Consider the following 27,302-nt stretch of genomic DNA (forward strand, 5'->3'; position numbering starts at 1 on the left):
GTTCTTTTTTACTTGACCTGTTTCTTTTATCACGCTTGCCAATGCAAAATTTTAACAATCAATAACTTAAATTCTCCAAAAGTAAAAATTATAAAAGTTATATATTATGATAGTACTTATTGAGACAAATCCAAAAAATCATACATAAATATATATTTTTTTCTTACATATTATTCACAAAATACGGTCAAAGAAAGGGTGGTGAATGGTGTAAAAGTCAAAGCGGGTCAAGTAACAAAAAACGGAGGAAGTATGTATTTAAAATATGTAACACAAAAATTATATAACAATTTTAAGACCACAACATGTGGTTACTTTGAAGAAATATATAATGGTAGATAAAGATTCGTGTAACAAATAAAACAAACTAATATGAAGTATAAAAGTTAGGTTATTGCATATTTCATAATGAATTTTGAAAAATTCAATAATATTTTTTTATTTATAAAACCACCAATATATTTTACTTTAATTTATTATAATTTTTTATATACAAAAAATAACCCGGGGCATCGCTCGGGCCTAAAAACTAGTTTGATGATTAAATAAAAAACAATCATTAAAATGAAAACAAATACATATGGATATACAATACACCAGAATGTATATAACAACCTCTCGTATTTTGCAGTTTGCACTTTGAAACACTAAAATGATTTTTAAAATTTGTGGGAAAAATTTCAAGTTTCAAACCTATATTTTGAAACCATAAAAACGCGCGGTTTTTTTTTCTAATTTGTGCGTACGTGGAAAAGAGGGAAAATAAAGATATGCGGCGGGATTTTGTTGGAGCCAAATTCGGTGATTTTTTCACTCGAATAAAAAATTCCAGTTCAAAATAAACAATTCTTCCACCACCAAACACGGTGTTTATCGGCGAAAATTCCGCATCAATGGCGGCGATTCATCGGAATCAAGCTCTGATTCTGCAATGTGGGCCAAAAAATGATTCATTCAGTCATTCAATTTCTAGGTTTTTACTTTCTCTCTCTTATTCATCTCCGTACAATTTTTGGTAGAGCTAGGGTTTCGAATTTTTGATTATGTGCTAGTTGGATGAACTTCTATTAGGTTAATTACTGTTTTATTGTCAGATCATAGTCGAATTTTGTTGATTTTGCTTGAATTTTGACATGATTTTGGTTGAAAATCAATTATTTCAGTGCGATGTCGACGAATTAAGCGTTGTTGTCTGGTAATGTTTCGTCTAGCGAGGATCAAATCGTAATTGATGATTGCTTCAACTGAACGTAATTCTGGCATTTTTTTTCCATGATACAACTGATTAGTTTGTGGAATTTTGAGATAGAGTTCGATTAGGATGATAATTGTTGTTTCGACTGAATCTGCTGGAATTTGGTAATTGTATCATGCAATGGTGGAAATGATGGTTTACTGTTTGATCACAAATGATGTTTAATATTCGTCTTTCTTTGGTGTAATATTGAGTTACCAAGGTCAGTGTTTTGTCAATCAAATGTAAATTAAATTCAATGTTTTCGTCATTCAGTGATCATTTCATGGTATGTATTGTAAATTTGTAACCAACATTACATTATTAAATTGATATGATCGTTAGTAGTTTAGAGTAGTTTAGTTTGTAAGTCATTGGAACTTGGAATTTATGAGCAATGGAATACGGAGTACAAACTTTTGGTAATTTTGGTTTTCAAGTAAAGAAGAAATTAGGATGTTGTTTACTCTGGAAGGATTCACGAAAGAAATATCTAACAGTGCATCACCAACACAATTTTAACATTATATTTTTGATTTTTCTGGAGTGAGTGGTGTTATATATGATTGCTTTCCCATCTTATTGAAGCAACATTGAATTCTACAAGGTTTGAAGAGGTTGAAATTGGGCTTACAGTAGCATATAGCACTTGGTCCGTGACTACATGAGATAAATTATTGTTTCTTGTAGGTTGTAGCGCTTGCCTCATCATTGAGTTTAAGACTCATATATTGTTGTTTCTGCTGTTTATCTTGAATTAGTCATACCATTCCCCCCCCCCCCCCCCCCCCTTATTCTATATGGATTAGGTTTCATTTCAAACAAAATAAAGTTAATTTTTGGTTTAGATGGTTGATGAAGCTGAAGCATAAACCTATGGTGTTTTAAGCTCAAGAGTACATGGAGGACCTGAGAGTGTATAGCATGTATTATGGTGTGTCTTAGGGTATTGATGATTGTCAAAAGACTAATCAAACTTTTGTATTTGCCTAGAAAGCTAAATTGAATTTTTGAGACTGAAATCATGTTAAACTTGAATTTCCTGGATATATTTGGTCCAATTAAGGCTCAAGTTATGGTTCTGCAGGGTGCTTCTAAGTATGAAGTTTCCTAGTGCTGAAATTTTGTCACAGTGAAACTATACGAGTATATAGCCTTGCTTAATTTTATATAATGGTTACAATACTTACAAAGGAGGTGAAGAGCAGGGCAAAAGGAAGGAATGGAGTTGTAAAGCAAGAATAGGTAGGAAGTAGTATTTCTGTCTTATTGTTCAATGTAGTAAGAATTATAGCTATCCTTCATTCCTTTGTCTGTCAACTCCTTACAAAGAACTGCAAATAAATTTCAAATAGACAGGATTGTTGAGCCATTTAGGGAATCTCTTCCCAATTACCTAAGGCATTATAGCTAGACCTGAGCCGAGTGCTTGTTGCCTGGCCTGATACTGTATATTTGATAGTTTAGTGTGCAGCATGAGCAGAATATCAGTTTTTGCCTATCTAAGATCAACGTACTCTGGACTTGCAACTTTAAGTAGAATATGTATACTTTAAGCTGGTGTACGGCTTATCTCTGCAAATTATATACTTGCAAGTTGCAACTTTTGATGTAGTTGAACCGAATCAAATGCCTATTATCTAGTCTTGTATATGTGGTTGTTTAGTAAGTAGCATATAGAGAAAGTGTTTGCTTATCTAAGATTGACGTATTTAAGAACGACAACATGGACACCTAATGAGCAAACTGTGGGCATATGGCCAATGGAATGAGATTCTAGATGAAGAAAGAGGAGAGGAAAAAGGGGCTACAAGGACATTATTCTTCATATGTTTGCAACTTTGTTGCCTCAAGTTTTACTTGCGGCTGTACTTGATTAAATTAATTCTATATGGTGTTTTGAGACTCTACATGTTTGTGGTTCTATGGTTGTGATTGATTTAAAACATAAGTTGTTAACCCCCCCTTTTCTTTTTCTAATTATACGAATTGTTTTTAGCCACGAATTTTCATTTGCTCTCCACACAACAAGGTTTTTTTTGAGCCACAAATACTAAAATATCACCCCAAAAAAGTAAAGAACGTAAAATTGTCGCCTCAAATGTTTCATTGTTTTTGAGCCTTAAATTCTCTTCTTGGCTCAAAATTTATCCACGTGTCATTCTCTTGTTAACTGGTGAACACAAGGTCTAGATTTATTGGGCTATCAATATGGGCTGAAAACGCAATGGTGTGATTGTTAACATTTGCTGATTAAGGTTTACCCTTTTTGTTTATCTTTTGCTAATTGTGAATTTTTATCTTTTTAATTTATATTATCTCTTCGTCTATATGTTCTTCTATTTTAACTTTTTTATTACTTTCACATTTTTTACAACTTAAAAGGGTGTACAGACTCCTAGGAGGGATATAGAAAGAAATGACAACCTAAAAAGAAAAAAAAAACATTAGTTGCAAATAATGTGTAACATCCATTTTTGGCAAAAGTTTCAAAAAATATGAAACGGAGGTAGTAGCTTATTAAAAACATTCCAAGTTTGATTGCCATAGAGGGTGTATAAATGTATAATTAGGTTCTGTTATCTTTAGCGTAATTTCATTTCAGTTTAGCTCCAATCAGTTGAGTTCAGTTTCCAATTTCTTTCTCTCATAAACAATGCATTTCAGCTGTACTTAGTTCAGCTCGGTAAATCAGAATAGACTCTTACTTAACCCTGGGCCATTGGGAGTATTGGAGAGTAAGGCACGGGAAAGAAGAACTTACGGAGTATTCTCTCTGCCCCCAATTGTTTGCCCCAAACCATAAATCGACTTTAGTAAGGCTTTGGACAAAAAATGGTGCACATGGATTGACACATATATCAATGAGGAGAGAGATAGAGAGAATGCTAGTGGGAAAACATGCCAAAAGTAGTATGGGACAATCCTTTAAGGACACCTTAAAAAGAAAAGTGGAGCAAACAATTAGGGGCAGAGGGAGTAGAAAACAGAGGTAGTGTATAGACTTTAGATGTTCTTTATCTGTCTAGACTCTAGAGCATTGTCCTCCAATTGAGTGGCTAAAGGATTACCTAAATTCTTTTTAAGAGTTTGAAATCATCATTATTATTTTTTCTTCATTGAACTTTTGTGTCTTTATCTTATACTTTGTATTGAATTATTTTATACTCTGCTTGTACTATTTAAAATTATAAAATAAGACATGCCTCATTTTGTCATCAATTTTCCACTAATTGAAATTTGTGTCTTTTGTATAACTTTTTTAAATAAATATTTTACTGCACTAGAGTAATTATTTAAATACTCTGTATGTAGTGCATAAATTATACTACGTAGTAATATGATGATTAACAACTACTTGAATTAGCAATGATAAATCACTCCCTTTGCTTTAAATTTTAAGAACGAATGCTTTTTGATGCTAATATTATGAATTGAACCATATAATGATATAAATATGCATTAGCAATAGACTTTTTAATGGAGTATTTCTTTATTATTTTTGCAATGCTTATATTCTAATACGTATTAATAATTGGTGGTCAAAATTTTATGTATTTTATTTATAATATATAAGTATTTTGAAAGAGAAAATATAAGCTTCAAACCTTCAACACCCTCTAGCATTCTACCTTTTGAATTCTTGGCTAAAAAGTTTCCACTTGTCATGTGTTCTTCAATTGAATCCAACTAAAGACAAGTTCTGTGATTTTATTCTATAGAAACTTCAAAATTTGTACGTAAAAATCTGGATGAAAATTCATTTATAAATTACCTGGATTTATTATATTCACTCCTTATTCTGCTCACTTTTTTTTTTTTATAAATTTTTGAATGAGGAATCTCTACATGGTATGTTTTTACTGGTTCTCTAATTCCCGATTAAAGAAGATGCACGGAGGTCGGAGGAAGAAAACCGATAGTTTTGCCAAAATTATACTAGTACAAATTTTCATAAATTTACAGTAACTGTTGATGCTTTTCCTTTCATTCTCTTTTCATTATAAGAGTAAAAATATATCAAAATTTTGCAACATATTTGTGATCATAGTAAAGGAAGACGTTCTTAACTGAACTTGGCTCACATTAATTCTAGCCTTGTAGGTATTCTTCAATATTATGGTACTCGTAGGAAATGTTGATTATCAAAGAATTTATGAAAGGAAGTAGACTCAGTATAGCAAAAACACCATAATGGCCAGGCCGTTTTTTGGGATACCGTTTTCGTCTTATTATATCCGCACGACGGCACCAGACTTTATCTTATGCCCCCACCTTAGTATGGGCCTATTCTAGCTACGACTTGGCTTAGTCTTCTCCATGATCAACTCTATTATACTTTGTATTATCACAATAGATTTCAACACAAATGATGGTTATCTAGGGTGTTTTGGATTTTCTTTATCCAAATAAGCCAACAATATTTAAAATTAGCATGTCAACAACTTAAACTGTGATATGATATAAAGCTGAATGTTGGGCAGGCAAAATTAGTTTAGGTTTTGTTAGTTGAAAATGTTATTACTACATATAAATCTGTGTATGTTTTTTCCTGGTTGATTTTCCGTGTAAAAAGTAGCTTGAGTTACTATTCCTGTGCCGTTTAATTCTCTCCCCCTCCATTTTTACTGTAGGGCGAAGTTGGACAAGATAACACAAGGTCATCTTGCTGTATGATAATGCTTGCATGAAGCAAATATGATTCCAAGGTTATCATCAGGCAAAACGAATAAAGTTTTTAAGGGGTAAATCCTTTTTCCTTTTGACTGGAAATGAGATATTTGCATGAAGTTTATCTCTTTGGTGATTTTATTGATGAAAATTATGCTTAGGTTTCTTATCTGACCATGATTGGCCCTAATTGCGAACTTTCGAAATGTGCTTTATAGACACTTGTGCTTGAAGTTTTGACATGTTAGAAGAATTTTTTTTTTCTTGTTTGGTGATGTAATTTGATCTCATTGCTAACATATACAACGACAATGACGGAGGAAGATTTTAATTTGAGAGCCAATATATTCTAGATTTTTTTTTTTTTTGATAACTAGCAGGCTAATTCTGCACTGGTTTTTTTCCCTTTTGAAAATTTGACAAGAATAATTTCAAGTTTGGATAAGCCCATAATTATTATATAAATTTTGAATGGTTGTTTGAAAATGATTATACAAATAGTGTTAAACTACTCTGTTTATCTGTTATAAACTAATTTCCTCCCCTTTACCTCTCTTTTTCATCAATGCTTATCTCAGTGTCACCATCATCGTTTCCACCCCTAGCCCTCATTGGATGGCTGTGGTGGTGAAGGCTAAACTGAGGAGAGAGAAAATAGAGGGCGTGGTGGCGGTGATAAGGGGGAGGGGGGAGGCAAAATGGTGATGGTATAGTCATGGTGGTGGAGGTGAGGGTATTTGAGGAGAGGGTAAGCAGGGAAAGGTAGCTAGCTGGTAGTGATGAATTAAGTTTATTTCTACAGCATTTTGAAAGTTTGAAAGAAATTAAAAAACACAACGTTAATTGCTGTCTATTGCATCATCTCTAGTCCATGAGAAAGTTATTGGTTCATTGTGGTTTGAATCCCGTTTACATTATGGTGAATAGGATAATTTTATTATTGAGCAATGATTAGAGAACCAGGATAATGATTGACATTTTAAAAAGTTGCTTAGAATGCTTATAAATTTTTTTCCCGTAGATTTTTTTTTACAAATTCTTTTCCTTATCCTACTCAATTTCTTTCTTTTATATCCTCACCCAAGTCCTGAACAACTCTCTTTCTCTCTAAAACTCCAATTATTGTGATTTACTTTAGAGAAAATAATTTTATTGAATGAATTTTCAATTGACTAGTTTTTCATCAAAACATACTCCCTCAATCCCTAATTATTTGCCCCGACCACAAAAATCACTTTATTAAGGCTTTGGGCAAAAAATAGTGTACATGGGTTGCCACAAATATCAATGAGGAGAGAGAGCAAGTGGAAAAAGATGCCAAAAATAATATGGGACAATCTTTTAGGGACAATCTTTTAGGGACAACCAAAAAAAGTCAAGTGGAGCAAACAATTGGGGACGGCGGGAGTAATTACTAGCTTGAGCAACTAGTTTATGTCACCTTTTATTTTCCCATATAGGATAACATTAAAAGAAAAGACGAAAATTTAATTTTCAACCACGCTATAAAACTAATACAACCAATCAAATGGGCTAAGTAAATCGTGCTTTAACCATTCCCCCACCACACACACAAAAAAAAAAAAAAAAAGAAAAGAAAAGTAAATCATGCTTGACATTTGACAATCAATAGCTAACACTTCATTATTAAATTAGGTCAAATCAGGTTAATTATGTTTAGAAGGTGTGCGTTATTAAGCATACTTTACCATGTGACTTTCTATAGTTGTATACTGTTGTTATTGAGTATTCAGTAATGCTATTATGTTTTAATTATTTTACGTTGTAGATAATAGGGTCTCAATTAGGAATCCCCCGTCAATCTTATAGTTTCCTAGTGAAGGACTGAAGGTACTAGACGTTAACCAAGGTACAATGTGTAAATTGAATGGACTTTTAACATTCAATATGCGAAGTACAGAGTATAAGATATCATATAATCCCCTAAGTATTCCCTTAAAATTCATGATTAGATTATCAATATGCTGCTGGGAATCAGTGTAACAATGTAGGCTGGAGACTAAGCTAACAATGGCAGCCTTAGTACGTTGTATTACTCAACGAGGAAAAACAGTAATACACCTTCTTTCGAGAGGAAGGAGCTCTCCCAACTACAGACTTCTGTAATTAATTATTTTCTGATGTCTCATTACAAAAACAAACCTCCTATTAATACCCCCAATTAACAGCCTAACCCAAGCTAAGGCATGCCAGCACCATAACAAACTAATAGCAACTGATAACAAATTGTTATAGCAAATTATTATTATACCCTTCTACCCCAAAATTGGTTATAACAAACATCCAGCTCAGCAAGCCTATAACAGATTCTTCTTGGGTCTTCTAGAGTATGTAAAACGGAAATTGGGCTCGGGCTGGTTCCTAGCATATGCATGCAAGGGTTATTGTTTTTGTCAATATTTAAAAAAAATGATGAATAATCATGCAAGCTTAATTGGATCATTCTTTGTAACCAACATCACCCAAAGATAATAGTGACTGAAAATAATACTACATCCGATTTTTTTTAGTTGCAACTTTATAATATTTTATATCTTACAAATAATATCCTAAAATTTAACTAAAAAAAATCAAAGGTAGTATAAACAAACTCACAATACCCAATTTCATTTTGTCATAACTAAATTTGAACGGAATAACTTGTCACCAAAACACGACCCAAAGTCCCAAACCATTCTAGCCCATTTTCCACATCTAGTCTAGGTCTTACGATGATTTGATAACATATATCAATATATCACTACCTAGCACTCTAGCAGGCTGACTGCATGGCTATGACGCTATGTTGCATTGTTGCATCTGTTTGCATGTATCAATACCCGTATATTATGCAGGAATGTTATTCTTTATCGAGTCCCCCACCCCACCCCACACTCCCACGCCCACCCCAACCCCCCCTGTCCCCACCCTTGCCCCGCCAAAAAAAGGCAAAATTAAAAGAGACACAATACTAATGACCCAAAGTCCCAAACTAATGAATCTTCTTTTTTTTCACTTTGTAAAATTTTTAACCACTATCAAATTTTTCTTCATAATATAATGAGGCAAGCTTTATTACTATTTTTATTTTAATTCCCAAAATAAAAATAGTAATAAAGCTTACCTCATTAAAATTCCCAAAGTTTTGAACCAATGGGTGCTTAATTCTTCTGAGAAGAATCAGTCTCCACATTTGTATTACAGTAATGAAAGTATAGTGGGCCCCTTATAGTTTTGATCCTAGAAATATTTTTAAATTTTTTGGTAGGCAAATAACTGGAAATAAAGAAATTATGCTTAATACATATAATGATGCAACATGAGATGCGATGATAGATGATGGGAACCTGCGCAGTGTTGAGGACTCAGTATATAAGTACTCACGCATAACTTCTTCTCTGCAAGTTTTTAGCAACCCAACACTTCTTGGCCTTTTTCTTATATTAGGAGTCAGTTGTAGAAACAGAGAGATCGAAATCCATTCCCTATCATGCCTAGAGCACCACCAAGAGATCCTCTAATAGTCGGCCGAGTTATCGGCGACGTCTTGGATCCCTTCAGTAGGACTGTTAATCTCAGGGTAAGCTATAACAATAGAGATGTTAATAATGGATGTGAATTCAGGCCCTCTCAGGTTGTTAATCAACCAAGAGTTGAGATTGGAGGTGATGACCTTAGGACTTTCTACACCTTGGTAAGTCCCTTAGCTGACCTAATAATGAAAATACAAAGAATAAATATCCATTGTAAATAAAGTTGATATTACATCGTCTTCTTTCTTTCAGCCCTTTCCTTCATCATTTCCAAACAATTGTTTACATGTTTTTTTTAACTAATGAATCTTCTCATTCGTATGAAGAAAAATTTGATGGTGGTTTCTTTGCTAAATGCGTTAATTTCTGTAGGTTATGGTGGACCCTGATGCTCCTAGCCCAAGTAATCCAAACCTGAGGGAGTACTTGCACTGGTGAGTACACTCCTTTAGAATTGTAAAATTTACCCTTCTTTTTCTCACCCTCTTCTCCTAGTACGAGTACTTTTGTTGATTTTGAAACGTAAAATACTGCAGTTTTTCTATATATATTACTTGTCTGGTGGGGTAGGAAGAGAAGAAATGCGGGGAGGGTCCATGCTCGGATTTTCTGATACAAAGCATTCCTAGTATATGATTATAATTGTTTCTCTTACAAACATTGATGATTTCATTTGAAAATCTATCATTTTTCTTAAAGGAGATGGACCATGGACGTGAGAGAGTATCATATATGATTGGAGATTATCAAATATGGAGTTTGAGTGTTATAACTCGCAAACATAAATGATAACCACGATGATTTAGTTGTTTGGTAATGAATTAATAAAGACTAAAGTTATTCTCCTCTTAACTTTTCTCACTTGATTGATTGATTGATTGATTATTCTTAGGACATTGGAAGATTAGGAACCTTGAGATATGTGCTTGGCTCTTGCATACTAGGAATTATATATAACAAAGGCATTCATTTTACCACATAAAAGAAGTGAAAATATAAAAATGTAAGGTATATTGAAAGACTGTAGTAGCCTTGTATCTCAAGATGACGTCATCAAGTAGACAAGTACATATCATGTACGTACCCACCTCTCTTTTCCTGGCACTTGTTTTTCGCTTTACCTACAAATTATTCTGAAATCATTTTTTTTTTTTTGAAATAATTCTGAAATCAATTAAATGAATGGCTTTTAGTTTTTAATTTTTATTTTATTATTATGCACTGTATTTTTTTAGAGTTTTAATTTTTAAAAAATTTAGTACTCCATAGTTATTTTTTCAACCCCCTCTATTTTTAATAAAAAATTCTGCTTTTAGCTGCACATACTCTATACACCAATCTTGTTTATTGCCTAACTGGATCCATTTTTTTTTTTGGTAAAAAAGGTTGGTGACTGATATTCCTGGGTCCACAGGTGCATCCTTTGGTGAGTTTTCCTTATCATTAATCAAAATCCAAGCACCGGATGTTTCTATTTGAATATTTGTTTGATGTAGTTTTTAGGCACTATAGCTAGGAATTTCTGTTTAGGGCCCCTACATACTGCATGAACATGTTATTACTTTTTGTGGTGATGTGATTATTGCTCATTGACTCACCGGAGAGTACTGTTGTTTTTACTGGCTTAGACTCTTCGATTTACCTTAACTACTTTTTATTTTTTGAACAAATTTACCTTAAGTACTTGATACAATGAGGAAATGTGACTCTTATTAATTTTTTGACAAAATAGTCGAGTTTGACTCTTAGTACATCACATGTTACTATGTTAGTATTCGAATTTGAGTAGTACAGCCGTAGATGCTGAGCGCGGGGAAATTATGTCGTTGACTAACCTCCTCACAGCCAAACAAAATTTATTATAATCCTAAACTAACCCCTAAACAAGTCTAGTGGTAAGTTCGGAGTCGAACCACAAGGAACGGTAATGTTGGATTGTTCTCGATCTAATGCTTAAGCTATGCCGAAGTCGGTTTATGGATAGTGGACACTACAACTACACTAACACACATATAAAGATCAAGATATTACAAAGTCTACTAGGGGCAAAGATCCACTTTGAACAATTAACAAGTTAATGGGAATCGATTTGATAATCAATCATGCAAAGAAAGAATTAAAATGGGAATTAATTACCATCAAGAGCAATCTCTCAAATTCCTAGCCTAGATCCCTCATTGACTAGGTGCATAGAAGAAATTTACCCAAAATGCAATCAAATATATAAATTCTAATTCACAATCCCTTGTCAAACTAGAACTAACATGCAATTAAGTTTGCTATCTTGGGAGATCAATCCAATCTAAAACAAACAACATGCCATCATCAATTCAATCAATTTAATCACACAATTATCATCAAATTTATCTCAAATAACTCAATTAACCATAACAAAGCTTCACTCAACACCTAGTAGAAGGAAATCTACTCAAACATGATTAACAAAGCAATTAATAAAGCATAAAGAGAGAAGAGAGTAAGAAATGCTCATTGATATAAAATGGAGATCTTCAAATCATCAAATTCCTCCTTTGATTATCCAAAATCCATGAAAACCATTGTTTCTCTCACTTTCTCTCTCCAAAATTTGAGAGTTTCTCTCTCTAAAAACCTAAAACTAACCTAAAACTACTGAAAATATGAATTCTCCCTCTAAAATGAGCAAAAAAAATCTATTTATAGCCCTTACTAAATTGCCTAGGAAGCTCCGCAAAAAGTCGAGTAGCGCGTAGAGGAGCGGGCGTGCACCCCTCAGGAGCGGGCGCTCCAAACTTTCTGCCAAACCTTCTGCCAAACTTCAAAATTGCACACCCTGTGAGGAGCGGGCGTGCGGCCTTGAGGAGCGGGCGTGCGGCCTTGAGGAGCGGGCGTGCGGCCTTGAGGAGCGGGCGCTCCTGGCTGCGGACTGGGCAAACTGCTCAGCTTCAAATGAGCATATCTCCCACGTTTTACATCGGAATGGAGCATATGACCTGTCGTTGGAAAGCTCTCAAGATAATCTTTCATCTTCGATTGGAATCGCCCCAAAATGTTTTTTAGATCAAAAGATATAGGCGTTTGAAGTATGATCTTTGCAAATCAAGTGCACATTTCTTCATTACTTGTTCTTTTATGCTTTATATTTCTTCAATCTTGAGCAATGAACTTATCCAAGTGTTCCTAAACATAAGAGTAAACCAATAAAGTTTAATCTAATGTCATAAGCCACCAAAATATGCAAGAAAAGCCAAAATTGAGCAATAACGACATTTCACACATAAACATGACAAATGTAGTAAAACGTTATTAAAACCAAGTAAAAAGATAGAAAAACTATGAAAAACTAACTAGAAAACTCCTAAAAATAGCGACATAAATGACACTTATCAGATGCCACAAAATTCATCGATGTATTATGTGATATCTGGCATGGTGTGCTGATTATGTGGGATAAAAGGTGAGAGAGGATGGTGGAGGGGAAAAAAAACAGGAAAAGGTAGTTAATTTAGGTGGGTGTGGGAGCTTACATGGGAGGAAGTTGAGGCCTTAGAAGTTTATTCCTTGTAAGAAAAAGACCACACAAATGAAAAAGGGTAATTTCTTTCTTTGTTGATCCAACATCCGAAATTCATTAAGCATCCTTTGCTGCTTTATTTTTAAATTTCCCATTCTCCTTTTCACCTTTTGTGTACTTAAATGCTCACCACGAATATCATTCGCTTTTGTTTGCTCCGCCTTAAGGTTATTTTCGGCTGCCTTAGTAATCTTAGGGAGTTGCTATATCATGAGGTTCTTTTTAAGCTTAGCTTGAATTGTAGTGTATATTGGTGAAATGTAGATCTGTGAAGAAAGAGTGAAGATTGCAGAGCTATGTGTGGCCTAATAATTTGTGCTATGTCTTGTAATGAACTCAACTTGGTTTGTGTAAGAAATTCTTCTTGGTACTATGATCATGTCAAGGAGAATTCTGCTTTTCAAAGTGACAAAATATATGATTAGAATATTTGAATCTAGAATATTTATTAAAGGTCAGAAAATAAGATTAAAGTTGATCTTTATACTATAATCCCTCATTTCATATTTTCATATCATTTGTACGATTTTTAGAATAATATTTGTAGATGAGAAATAGAGCATTGATTCATATTGAAAAAAGTTACTTCAGAACAATTCAAATTTTTAGCCTTTACCAATTCATTGCTCTTGTTGTCATATTTTCATCTTATTTTCCTAATTATGAACATATAAGTAAATATAATTTAGTTTAAACAGATTAGCATTCTTTCCTTTGTTTATATAAAGGGTAACATTGATGTTGTTCATAAAGTTTTCACACAGTTTCTAATATGACATTATCTTTTGTTTAGGCCAAGAGAGAGTTTGCTATGAGAACCCAAGACCAGCAGTGGGAATACATCGATTCATCTTTGTGTTGTTTCGACAACTCGGAAGGCAAACTGTGTATCCTCCTGGGTGGCGCCAAAACTTCAACACTAGAGACTTTGCTGAAGTCTACAACCTCGGCTTGCCCGTTGCTTTCGTCTATTTCAATTGCCAGAGGGAGGGAGGCTCTGGTAGAAGAAGGTTGTAAATCCACACCCCCTTTAGTGTGAACAGATCACTGGACATGATCTACTGCACTTTTTAACATTCTGCCTACGAGTATTGATAATAAGGAGTAAAATTTGTCAACAATTGCAGCACCTTTCTAAAATATAAGTACCTTATACAAACAACCTTCTTTTTAAGACATTTTTGTTAGAACAATAAACTAATACTAATAACTAATATTTAAACCCTTGATCATCATACGGTGGTTAGTTAAATATTAAAATTAGTTATTATCTCCGTATTTCTCTAAAAGAAATGTCTTTATAAAGATAGGTATTTACATAAGTTTACAAGGTATTTAATTCAAAAATTAATCTGTTACGGAATAGTTAATGTGTACTAGTTTTTTCTTTTTCTGTTTTTTTCCTTTCTTTTTCGTCTAGAGGTGTGCCCCTCTCCCCTGTCTTTTTTTTTTTTTTTTTTTTTATAAAATGTATTGTAAAATTTCAGGGGTGCATCAATAATGTAATGTTTTCTTTGGTCTTCTCACTGTTGTGAATGAATTACTTAAAATTGTGCTACATATATTTCGGAGTTGGATCAAGGTACAGCCCATTTACATTTTACAATTAGTCTGAGCCCACCTTTTTAAACCGGACCCAAAAGCCCATTAGATTTGGACAGTTCAGCATGCTTTTACAGAATGTTGTACCCATATTATTTACAACCTCCGGATCATATTATATGCAATTTTGGGGTGTTATTTGTGAGATATAAAAAATTCCAAAATTGCATATAATACGATCCAGAAGTAGCAGTTCAATTTTTCATGTGTATGAAAAAAAAAACACAAAAATTTAATTTACATATAATATATATAATTACTAATAAAGGAAAACACTCTAATATCATCATGAAATACATAGTGCCAAGTAATAATTAATACATGGATACAATCACACTAAATTTAACATTTTAGCAAATCCTAATAGTCATGAAAACCTTAAAAATTACACTTATCATACACCATTACAGTACATGCTCGGTAGGACATCTTTTCATACCATACTTACAATGCAAATAGGTACTATTTTATACTAATACAACTAACAAACTAAGAAGATAGGAACTTGTAGAAAAGAGATTCAAATTTGGCCATCTCTTTATGTGGAAGAGCAACCAAAACATTGACCCCAGCATTGGATTCATTAATATCAGGAAACAACAATATGATGTCCTTCCTATGATACACCAAAGGGCAACAATACTTTGGTTTTCCCCAAGGATACTCCACTTGATTAAACCCTAGTCTCCACCATGAAGACATCAAGAACTCTCCATTAGGAAACCCTTTGTATAACTCACCCCAATCTATGGCTGATCGCGCATACTCATCATTCATCCTTGTTGCTCCTTCTGTCACCAAGTCCACTAGCTCCGAGAGTGGAGCTTCCTCTAATCTCTTGCAATCAGCCATTGCATACGCGGTTAATACTGCATTACCGGCGAATGAGGTTGGTAGAGGAGGGTTTAGCTTTGCCCTAATATCAACAGCAAATAGCATGGTTGATGACCTTTCTAATAAGTTGTTTTCATCATTTTCACTATTAGATAAGGCCTTGCATCTCCAAACTAGAGCTGAAATAACGTTGAATCCCGTTATTTTACCTTTTCCGTTAGTGGGCCCTGCCTTCGCCTTGGCCTTAAGGTAAAAAATGTCCTTTTCGGAAAGGCTAAATATTTTAAAGTCTAAGTCTTGAGGAGTGGTATCGAAGATAGTAGGGTTTTGCTCACCCTCACCCTCTTGGCCAATTGGGATCTTAAGCTTAAGGAGTTCGGGATGTGGGAACGTGACACGTGGCGGATCACGAGCGGCGAGCAACTCACGTTCATTGCATGGGACAATTGGTAAAGGCTTGTCGTCTGCTAAGGCTGCTAGATTTTGTAACAAGTATTTGATGCTTGTACCATCAAATATTGCATGGTTGGTTTGGAGACCCATTGCAAACCCACCACATTTAAAAGCCGTCATCTACAGAAAAATATAGGTGTTATGCAATTACTAAGAGGATCGTTACATCATACATTCACATCAAAGAATTGACAAATTTAGTAACACTCTAGACAACTAATTAAAAGAAAGGGAGAAATATTGTGTACAACTAACTACTATCTAGAAACAGTTTAAATGTCATTTTCATATCACTAATGAGGTTTAAATGTCACTTAATACACAAATTATAAGAATAATGTGACTTAACTTCAAAATAAACTTCTTCCTATAATTTACAAGGGAGTGCCTCCGTTTCATAATAGATACACTATAATGATTGACTTTTTTTCATTTAAAAAGTGTATTCAAAGTTAGTAAATTAAATAAATAATGTAAAAAGTCAATATGTTATATCTATTATGAAACGAAGGTAACCGAACAATAATTATGAACCAAAAAAGGGAAAAAAGTGTGGTTGAGCCTCATACAAATAATGTCTTATACCAACCTTTACTCTCTTTTTATCTTGACAACATAAGAGTTGGTATAAAGCATATTTTCGTACTTTCATGTGAATTTCGTACAAAAAAAATGGTGATCATGGAAAGAGAATGATGATATATAGAGGATATTAAATTCACATGGTTTTTATGAAAATCATCAAAGCAATATAATGGAACCAACAGTAACAAATGAAATCTCCTCAATATGTAGGTAGACTACACATTCAAATATATTTAATGTGATGGATTATTTTTTTTTTGTGTTACTTGTAACTATCACGGTTCCTAAATAAATAACATGAGTAATAATTTTGTTATTCAATTTATATAACATTGATTTAGAAAGTCGTTTATTTTTAAACTGGCTAAATATTTTGTACTGTAAGAAATTGTAGTTAAAATACACTGTAAACAGAGTTTAATGTGTTGAAAAAGGTAATACTATGGATAACTTATTCGTCCAAATCATACTTAACCACATTGGTAAACTAGACACGGAATAAAGTTATAAATTACAGATGTTTCCAACATTGGAAGATTTGGTATAATAGTTACTACTTGCAAGTATTGTATAAACCTAGTAAAGTTTGAGCTGGTGAAAAGATATGCATCTCACAATCACAAGATTATAGAATTATATTCCATCCACTAGGGGCTTTATAATATGCGGTAGGGATTTCTCTACCCATCCTCTCCACCACTCTTAAGGAGTCTTGGGAGGTTTTTTCTTGGTACGACTTTCTCCTTAGTCCTTACCTTAATCTCCGCAATACGGTACGGAGTACAATATAAAAGTAACAGTGTTAAATTTATTGAGTACCATCCCTTTATTAACGTAAATGGTCTTAAAACATAGTCTCTGTGCTACTAGTACATAGTAAAACGATTGATAGACTATTGCGTAAGGCAGGTGTAAACAATAAACATTGCCAATGACAGATTGACAGGTAAAAAGCAACGAGCTTTAAATCCTTCAACTGCCTAGCTTTGTATCATTAAAGGAAATTAAATTTTCTCCCTTCATAAATTTGTTTATGTACAAAAATTAAATGTTTAGTCAAAATAAATAAATGGTATGAAAGCTAAGGTATGTATAACTTGTTCTTATCTGGATATATAAATTGAATTAAATCCATAACAATGACATACATTTGACGTTTAAAAATAACTTGCATTTTTTTGACCCGATAAAAATCACACAACATAAGTATCAAAGTAAAGTATGTAAACAGTGTATAAGCACAAAAGTATGGGTAATACTTAAAATTTAGAAGGTGTTTGGTATGAAAATTTATAACATAAGAAACGTAAACAAATAAGTGTTTCTATTTCTATTAGTTTGGTATGAACTATAAGTAACAAATACCGTTTTCAAAGGGTAACAAAATCCCCCAAATTGTTACCCTTATCCAACTAATGGAAACAAAATGTGTTTCCCTCCTCAATCATAAACTCCTCAATTTGTTTCCATTTTATAAAGATACCAAACATATATCAAAGGTAACGTATATCATTACCCTTTCTCTTACCCAAATAAATCCTTTCCATTCCGTTTACGGAATTTATACCAAACGCCCCCTAAGAGTTTGATCCGAGAAGCTAGAGCCAAGTTCTAAAGATGATAGAGGTCGTGTTATGACTTATGACAAGTTAGGAATACCATTAAATATGTTCAGTAATAAGCTGAAAATGTTAGGTTGCTTCATTAAATGGAACTCGAATTTACGAATTACATTCAAACTGAGCTGATTGAACTACAACTCTTTCATGATTGATTTAAACGAAGTATATCTTGTAAAATAAAATTAATGTACTCCGAAGTATATTTTTGAAAAGTATATATTATTTCCTATACATATACTTCGTATATTAGTACTAGTATTTTAAATTTTGTTTTTAATTAAGACATAGAGTGTTTATACAAAAGATATACTACGTATAATGCAAATGAAATTTATCTCTTGAAAATGAAGTGTATAAAACTATAAATTGATATATTTATAGAAATTGCAATATTGTCAAATTTGGCATAATAAAGTGTTAATAACCTAACATCTTAAATCTACTAGATTATTTGAGTATATTCTTTATCCATTATAATTATGGGAACACCGTAACATTCTACTACTAATTAATTTGCTTTTACCTACTAAAATTTTGACTACTTTATGACAAAATATAAATTATACACATTAAAAATACTTTTGGTTTTCCTCCAAAAAAAATACATTTATACATAATGGTGAAAATTTTGAAATTTAACCACTGTATTCTATTACTTACGAAGTATGACTTACTTCAAAGTACAAACTAACTAGCTCATCATCATTTGGACATGAAGTTTGAAGGATTAGTAGAAACTATCTATCACTTAAGACCAAACTTTTTTAACTAATAATTTATATTTTAAAATTAAAACTGTACTTATCTCAAACTTAATCAAAATTATCTTACAAAATCAAGTAAACATACACCATATATTTAAATAAAAAAAATATATCGGACATATATAATAATAAAAAAAAGAACTATCTACATAACAGTAAGTCATACGACATTTACAAAAAAAACTACGTAACACATAACGTACCTGAACAATACAAAGAGGGTGACCATCAGCTCCCAAGGTAGCATCAAGCTCTTTGGTTAAAAGTTCCTCAAAAGCAGGATTAGGGTAAACCAAATCACCAAGTTCATCCAAAGTATACTCACAACTAGCTACCACAAACCCAATCCCAGCATTCTTGCAATCAATCTCAATTCGACCGGTCTCGGTGTTAACCTTAACCCTTCCCGGTAAGAAATAATATGGGACTAACAACTTTTGTAACGCGTTCTTAAGCTTTTCAAACACAATTTTTGGAGGGAATTCAGGGTTTGGATTAAAGAAATGTATGGTTTGAACATCAAAGTTAAGGACTTGATCAATGTTGGATAAAAACATAGTTTTTTGTTCATTTTCTTGGGGTGAATAAATTAAACATGAATCTTGGATGGTGACTTTAAGGTGTTGAGGTAAGTGTGGAGGAGCTTGGTAAAGGGTTCCCATAATAGTAGCAAATTAAAGTACTTAAATTAAAGTGTTATTGTAGGTTTTTGTTGTTGTTTTAATGTGTTATATTTTTGTACTTAAAGAGTGAGTAAGTGTTGGATATATATAGGCGTAAAGTAGATAGGAAAGTCATGAAAATTCTTGAAGCAAATTAATGTGCAAGCTGTTTTGCACTGGTCAAGAATGGACTTTTCACTGTCAAAACTCTCTTACAAATTAAAGATACAAATTTTGGGTTTATTCACATTTACTTAATTTCAGTACAGTTCAGATCAACTCCAATCAGTTCAGTTCAGTTCAATTTAGCTTCCATCAGTTCAGTTCCTAATTTCCCTCTCTCATAAAATATTTATTTCAGCTCACTTCAGTTTAGTTTAGTTTAGCTCCAATCAGTTTTGTTCAGCTCAGTTCAGTTCAGTTTAGCTCAATTCACAAAATGTGAACAGTCCCTTAAGCTATATTAAGGGTTGTTTTTTAATTAAAAAAATGAAGATATTCATTTTTTTTCCCACTATAATTTTTTTTTTATAGATATACTTGGTATTTGCTTTGACCATGTATTAATATAAAAAATAAATAAATAAATAAATAAAAACTTTGGAATAAGAATGTAAAAATATATTTCTTCATATTGCATAAAAGATTATAGATTATTAGGGTTAAGGTCTATCTTTAAGAGATACTTTATCATTTTATCCCCGTGTCCTAAATAGTGTTTGGGTTATTCATTCCAAATCTCACATGGAAGAAAAGCAAAAAAATAAAGAACTTTAATTTCATTTAAGTAGAAGCAGACTCCACACTCCATAATTAGCACGAGGCTTTTTTATAAGGTACTAAAAGACAAATTCGTGCTGATTAGACCCAAAACGAACAATATCATGCTAATGTAGAGTTGAGTATGCGTGCGACCCAACAAGGTGAATGTCTCGAGCCAATCAAATAATCGATACACGTTCCTTTTCATTTGCCCCAACTAGTTTGATTTCACTTTGTATTTTTGGCAAGAACTCCCAATTTTTGAATACTTCTCTACTCTCACTATTACTGTATTACAATTAGGGTGTTGTATGGCTTTATATTAACGAATTGTTTCCAAAAAAAATTAAAAAAAAACTCGAAGTATTAGGGACCTATACATTCTCTAACTCAATTTTAAAAAATATCACACTAGCTCTCATCATGTCTAGCTTTTTATAAAATTTACTTCAGAATTGATAATTAACCACCTTATTATATGCTTTGAGCCTTTGATAAGGAGACATGCTAGATTAAGAATTTGATAATTAAAGATGTTAATCTACAATAGTCAAAATTTAACGTCTAATTGATAATTAAAGATGTTACTCTACAATAGTTAAAATTTAACGTTTAATTAATACTCATATTAAAGGTCAAGATGATCATTATCACACGTAAAAGTCAAAATACTCCAAATATTTCAAAAACTTATAAAAAGACCATTCTATGGTGATAGCCATCATAGTCTTGAATCATGAATGAAGCTTGTTTGGTGTAGCTTAGGGCATCTTCACATTTACTTAATTTCAGTTCAGCTTCAATCAGTTCAGTTCAGTTCAGCTCAACTCCTAATTTCCCTCTCATAAAATATTCATTTCAGCTCCAATCAGTTCGGTTCAGTTCAATTCAGCTTAATTCAGTAAATGTGAACAAACCCTTAGTTAGACGGGTTCACCTTGTAATAAGCTTGTTTCCCTACCCCAACCCTCCCAATTTCAAGTATCTAGCCCGTAAATATTAAACTAGTGGTCGAGAAATGATCGATCAATCTCATTTTTAGTCCTTTACCTTAAAATAAAAACTCATAAATCATGATAGTGACGGAGATCCATAAACTCACTTTATTATTTATCTTTAGTATAAGTAGTTACGTACTAGCTAAGTAGGTGGGTAGTAGTGGAGACTTTAAGAAGGACATAAATGTCTTTAGTTCTTTACTCCAATCACTTAGGTTATTGTCCGGGAGGTTATAGCCATTGTTTCATCATGATCACCCAGATTTATGATATTGTACGTTAGGCTATATTTTTTCCTAAATGAAAATTGAAATTATAGTCTTTAAGGCTATATAAAAAAATATAAATAAATGTTAATTATACTTTTTCTTCTTTATGATAATGCATTAATGTACGTCAGATTAGATGATGATTTTTTCCTAAAAGAAAATTGAAATTTTAGTCTTTAAGGCTGTATATATAAACAATAAATATATTCATTACACTTCTTCTTATTATTACTAATTCAATTTGTATTATTATTAGTAGTATTTCATGTTCATTTGTATCAAATTAAAACCACATCAAAATAATACTCCCGATATTTAGAAGCAATTGAATTTTAACTAGGTTACCTGGTATAGACACTCCCTCTACCTCTTTAAGATAGTTCTATGTACCTTTTTAGGGTGTTCGTTTGAATTTGTCTTATGTCTCTTTCATTATGTTTTTCCACTTGCTTCTTCTCTCTCTCTTATAGTGTACATAACTTTACCAACCTGTGTGAACTTTGTCAATAAAGTCTTAAATAAAAGTTATCAAGATACAAACATATAAGGAAATCATTAAAGGATAGAGGGAGTGTACTGTGTAACTAATAAGCTATTTCAATACTACTTTCTAAGTCTAAATAAACACGACCATGTACGTACGTACCTCATATACAATCAAGTTGTAACATTAAATTCATGAAATCGATGATTGGATCCTTATGATGACATTCATCTAAATTTAAAAAAATAAAAAATAAAATATAATAAAATTCAACCATTCCTCAACCAAACCCTAGTAGTAGTACTAGATCCAACCTACTAAATTAAATTTAATGCTTTGGGTCAAAGACCCTTTTGACTACAGAGTATACCATGTTGATCTTCTCTTTTGACATATTCATCAATTTTGACATATTCTCTCCGTATTTTAATACATGTTACCCTTATCAAACGTGGTCGTGTAACCCGTGTTTTAATAAGTGTTACACTTTTTTTTGACAAAAAAACTACATTTTAATATTATATCCCTATCTTCTCATGGAGTCATGGTCCCCACCCACACCTATTACGAAGTAATACTTTTTTTTATCTTTCTTTTAATACTTCGACTACCCCATTTAAATAAGGAAAAAAAATTATAATCTTTTATGCAATATGAAGAAATATATTTAGGCTTTCCTTCAAAAAAAAAAGAAATATATTTAGGCCCAATGAAAATAAGGGAAAAGAGCTCTAATTTTCTTTAAAACATTCCGGTGCTCTACCCTTTCCGCAACTTTTTCATTGATAACCTAGGGCCTAGGCCAGCATGAAATTTGGAATTCTATTTTGAACATGAAGAAGGCCCATATACAAAAAATTAATTTTATATTATTTTTTTTTATGGCTAGAAACCTTTATTAAAAATCTTTTTCTTCCCAGCCTAAAAGCATTTTTAAACTCTAAAAAGCATTTTTAAAAAGTTGGTATAATAGAGTATATATTTTTTTCACAAATATAGAACTCTAAAAACCAATTTGTTAGGAATATAAAAGCATATACATAACAAGTTTTACATTGATTATATGTCATTTAAAAAAGTACCTAGCTAGTCCGGGTATATATTATATACTTTGTATAAATAATCGAAACAAATTAAAATAAAATTTTATTACGTCACATTTATGTTAAAATATTATCTTTAGGTGAAAAATAATATTTAAATCTGGTTGTTTAAAATAAAGTTATGACAAATTAATTTAACTTTAATTAGTAAAATGTATTCTATATTCCTTTTTTATGAAATGAAAAGAACAATGTCTTACTTGTTAAAAAAAAAAAAAAGTCTTAAAATGGCATGGGAGAGGCTAAAACAAATTGTAGGAATCAGTCTATTTTGGGAGATTTTTGCAACTCTATCTACCTAACTATTGAAACTATAAATATGAATTGTCGTACACGATTCAATAAAAAATCTCTTGTTATTTATTTTTAAGATTGATGTAGAACTTTAGTGGTCGAAAATGTTCTTTAAAATGTTACCCAAAAAATTGAAATCACATGGGAATAAGGCAATAAGCTCATCTTATCCCTAAAGCCAAAGAAGGGCGGCCATCTTAGCAACAATCCCATTAATTAGAATGAGAAAAGTGAGACAAATGGTTGGTGAAGAACAAACCACATTAAGATTTTTTTTTTTCAATTGAACTATTGTTTTAATTAAAATGAGTAACATTAATACATTATTCTTAATAACATTAATCCATTTCCCTCACAGATAAAATCGTATACAAATTCAATATCATTATCGTCATTTATTACTGTCGAATAATTACAACGGGGCCCACTGATGTTAACCATACACTTGAAGTGCTGTGATCATGGGTGTACAATTTTTCTTAAAAATTGGTTGTGAAAATGCCCTGACAAAATCATGAAAATTTATCATGCATAGCATTAACATTCCATGCTTTGGTAAAACTCACAACAGAAGGGCTCAGATCAGCATCAACATCTGATTTGGGCCTGACTTATTTAATACATGGGCCAACTAACAGGGCTCCAACAGCAAGATCCATATTTGGGCCTTACACAGTTGGCATGGGCCTAATGTGATTCACAGTAATGCTGATTGGGCCCGTTGTTGTCAGATGTCAGAACATTTAACTGAAACTGACTACAATGGGCTAGATTAGGATCACTTCATTGATGGTGGTTTACTCTCAATTCTTGGAGGGCACTGCTGCCAGGGTGGTGCCGGTGAAGTAGGATCGACAAAAACAGTTTTTTTGTATCACGAGTGCAATAATTAACTACGATGCTAGGTTTCGAATTTTTTAGGGTGTGCAAATAGTCTTATTGCATAAGACTCGAAATTAAGTGATCTGAAATCGAGAGGAGAGTTTTAACCACCTGAACTATCCCTCACTCTCTACTTAAAGTATTCTGAATATTAATATTTTTTACACTCTAATTTGCTATTGTGTGTGGTGTTTTTCCACCAAAATCCTTTGATGCCATCAACCAATCAAATTGAAACATGAAAACATCACACTATGGAGAAGTACAAGGATCTTCTTTTTTGCAATGGGTTAAGTTGGTGCCAAGTGTATGATTACCATTTAAGGTTTTTGAATGAGACATAATTATTCATATACGGAATTAGATTGGTGAAATTGATGAGAAGCATAAGAATACAGAAAATCCAAATTGGTAGGTAAACCTAGAAAGAAAGAGAGCAGTTTTCATAAGACAAGAACAAAGCAGCATTTTCACTTCTTTCACATAAAATTGACCATTGAGGCATTGTCCATTTCCATTGAGATAGCAAGAAGCATACAAACAGCAAACTACAAGAGACAACAAGAATATTATGATCATGACCGATTAGTCGATTACTAGGGAGGTTCGACCTGACCATGTGTACAAGACACCATATATTAGAGGACGCAAAAGTATACTGATCTTTGGATGAACGCGATATGAACCTCAAAAAGGAACATTTTGTAACTTTCGATTGCAGAAGGCCCATTGCCTGTCAATAACACGTTTACCTGACAAGGACATGCCTCAAGTGTTCATGTGCTCAAGACCCTGGATAACTTGGATCAATTGCTAAGTAGAAACACATACATGCACACAAGAGGAAGGCAAATTATCTCAACAACTCACCATATATACTTTGGAGAACTGACAAAAAAGATTGAGTAACCATCTGATATTCTGATAGCTGTCAAATTTATGCACTTCTGATGTCTGAATCAAATTTTGTTTCAGTCAACCATATTTAGTACAAGAAAACTGACAGATTGTTCTCAAGTGAACATGTGAGATTGTTTGTAATTGCATAACATTTTAGCAAAAATCCAAATAAAATAGGTTTCTATAAACCTACCACAATCGATGATTGAAAAATTTCTCTTATAAACGCAACCATGAACTGAAATTAGTCCTTGCAATACATAGGTATGATAGTTTGAATTACAGCTTCGTGAGAAGCAATACTTCCTACGTCTAACCAAACGATGATGACTACTCGGATAATATTATGATCATCTACAATAAAAACCAAAAGCGAAACAAACAGAAACCAAGCTCAGCTGATTTGTACTAGTGTACTAAATTATTGTTCAATGCTTATTCTACAAAAGAAACCTACCACAAAACTAACCAAAACCCAAGTTTATTCTTAGCACTAACAAAAAAAAACAACCAAATCTTCAATGAAAGTTAAATTGTCATATGACAAAAACATTAGCAATCACTGATTATTATAGTCATCTTCCTCAATTCAACCAACTGTAAAAATTCAACTGTGTTAATACTGCAAAACACTTAACCAATAACACCAGATTATACCATTAATAGTCGACTAATTTGCCACCAACTTCTCCTTCTCTTTCTCCTCTCCATCATCTAAACCCGAACCCACGGCCGCGGCCGTGGGTGTCACACTCTGCGAGCCAGTCATCCGTGCCAATACAACAAAAGACATCCCACCAAGCACATTATTCAAACACCTCAGAACAACCACAGACGACTTAAAAACAACCGGCGAAGCCGCCTTCGCCAACAAAAACTCAACCCCATTCAATGTCTGATACCTCAAGTTGCTACTCAACCCCATATGAAGCGCCCAAGTAACAGCATTCAACAGGGTAGGAGGCGCTTTATTCGGGGTTTCGAAACCCGGGTCCATTTTCTTCTTGATTGCGATCAATCCATTAGACATTGCAGTCCCAACCAATCCAGCTGCAAAACCAACCGCAGCAAAGATTGCACCCTTGTAAACGAAGGTGCCACAACGGGCCATGAGCCCGAATGATCCGGGCTCAAACATGTGGCTATTCGGGCAACCCGCGAAAATCGAGGGTAATGAAGATGAAGCAGAAGCAGCAGTAGGAGCTAGAAGATACATTAGGGTAAAATTCAAAATCGATCCAACAACCAATGTTGAGAAAACGAAATCGAGTTCATTGAGACCGAAATTAGGGCGAGATGCCATATCCCCAATTACGCAAGATGTAACACCAACGAGTTCTTCCATTAATACTTTGAATGGAAATTGAGGATCGGCTAAAACCCTAGATTTCCACCCTTTGATGAAAATCCCAATTAACCCTATATTCTCCCAAAACGACGAGCTTTCATTTCCATCGTTGGACTCAGAGAATGAATCTCCGCCATCGCCGGAGTTCCAATTTCCTCCTTTTCCGCCGCCATTACCGCCGATGAAACCCGCGCCGCCGTCGCCGCCATTGGAGGCGAAGCAGAGGTGGGGGAGATTATCAGAGGAGGAGGATAATCGGAGATTGGTGGTTTGATTGAGAGGGTAAGAGAAGGAATTTGGAGAAGAAAGGCGATTTGAAGAGAAAGGGGAGAATTGACGAGGGGAAGAAGAAAGAGGGGAATAACGGAGTTGTGATGATAAGGAAGAAGACGCCATTGATGGAGCTTCGAGATCTATCAATGGCGGAGGCGGCGGTTGTGGTTGTTGTTGGTGAGTGAAGGAAGGAAGAAAAATGAAGGTGGAAATTGGCGATTTTTTTTAGGTGGAAAAGTTGGGTGAATGAAGACTGATTTTTAGACAGAAGGGGATTAATAAATTGAAGGAAAAGGTAGATGATATTTTTTAAAAAAACAAAGGTAAATTAAAGAATATTGCGTCAGAAAATCAAAGAAAATGGAGTATTTTTTTTATTTTACTCCGTAAGAAAAGAGGAATAATCTTTTTTAAGTAACTTTTTATATTGTAAAGTATGGAATTTGGGTGACTAATGGAGTGTATTAGTACCCTGT

At 33.1% G+C, this 27,302-nt stretch overlaps 3 protein-coding genes across 3 annotated transcripts; 1 reads left to right on the forward strand and 2 right to left on the reverse strand.

Annotated features, from left to right (window-relative positions):
* Nucleotides 1–9,266: 9,266 nt before the first annotated feature.
* LOC110701053 (protein FLOWERING LOCUS T-like) lies at nt 9,267–14,516 on the forward strand. The gene is made up of 4 exons (XM_021878638.1): nt 9,267–9,599; nt 9,811–9,872; nt 10,824–10,864; nt 13,785–14,516. Exons 1-4 carry the CDS (start codon nt 9,396–9,398, stop codon nt 14,006–14,008), a joined length of 531 nt encoding a protein of 176 aa, XP_021734330.1. The 5' UTR covers nt 9,267–9,395; the 3' UTR covers nt 14,009–14,516.
* Nucleotides 14,517–14,853: 337 nt separating this feature from the next.
* On the reverse strand, nt 14,854–19,608 carry LOC110701052 (omega-hydroxypalmitate O-feruloyl transferase-like). Its single transcript, XM_021878637.1, has 2 exons — nt 19,055–19,608; nt 14,854–16,000 (listed from the first exon to the last, which is right to left on the reverse strand). Exons 1-2 carry the CDS (start codon nt 19,511–19,513, stop codon nt 15,083–15,085), a joined length of 1,377 nt encoding a protein of 458 aa, XP_021734329.1. The 5' UTR covers nt 19,514–19,608; the 3' UTR covers nt 14,854–15,082.
* Nucleotides 19,609–25,407: 5,799 nt separating this feature from the next.
* LOC110701054 (protein RETICULATA-RELATED 3, chloroplastic-like) lies at nt 25,408–27,096 on the reverse strand. The gene has a single exon (XM_021878639.1). The coding sequence runs from the start codon at nt 26,947–26,949 to the stop codon at nt 25,876–25,878; it is 1,074 nt and encodes a 357-aa protein (XP_021734331.1). The 5' UTR covers nt 26,950–27,096; the 3' UTR covers nt 25,408–25,875.
* Between the last annotated feature and the right edge of the window lie 206 nt (nt 27,097–27,302).

Source organism: Chenopodium quinoa, unplaced genomic scaffold, assembly GCF_001683475.1.
Source record: "Chenopodium quinoa cultivar QQ74 unplaced genomic scaffold, ASM168347v1, whole genome shotgun sequence".
Taxonomy (NCBI): Eukaryota; Viridiplantae; Streptophyta; class Magnoliopsida; order Caryophyllales; family Amaranthaceae; genus Chenopodium; species Chenopodium quinoa.

Bases quoted from the DNA above. Each gene is read 5' to 3' on its own strand.
- LOC110701053 (XM_021878638.1), top strand. From the start codon at position 9,396: ATGCCTAGAGCACCACCAAGAGATCCTCTAATAGTCGGCCGAGTTATC. The intron at 9,873-10,823 runs GTGAGTACACTC...TTGGTAAAAAAG, and splicing joins CTGAGGGAGTACTTGCACTG to GTTGGTGACTGATATTCCTG. The intron at 10,865-13,784 runs GTGAGTTTTCCT...TCTTTTGTTTAG, and splicing joins GTCCACAGGTGCATCCTTTG to GCCAAGAGAGAGTTTGCTAT.
- LOC110701052 (XM_021878637.1), bottom strand. From the start codon at position 19,513: ATGGGAACCCTTTACCAAGCTCCTCCACACTTACCTCAACACCTTAAA. The intron at 16,001-19,054 runs GTACGTTATGTG...ATTTTTCTGTAG, and splicing joins ACCCTCTTTGTATTGTTCAG to ATGACGGCTTTTAAATGTGG.
- LOC110701054 (XM_021878639.1), bottom strand. From the start codon at position 26,949: ATGGCGTCTTCTTCCTTATCATCACAACTCCGTTATTCCCCTCTTTCT.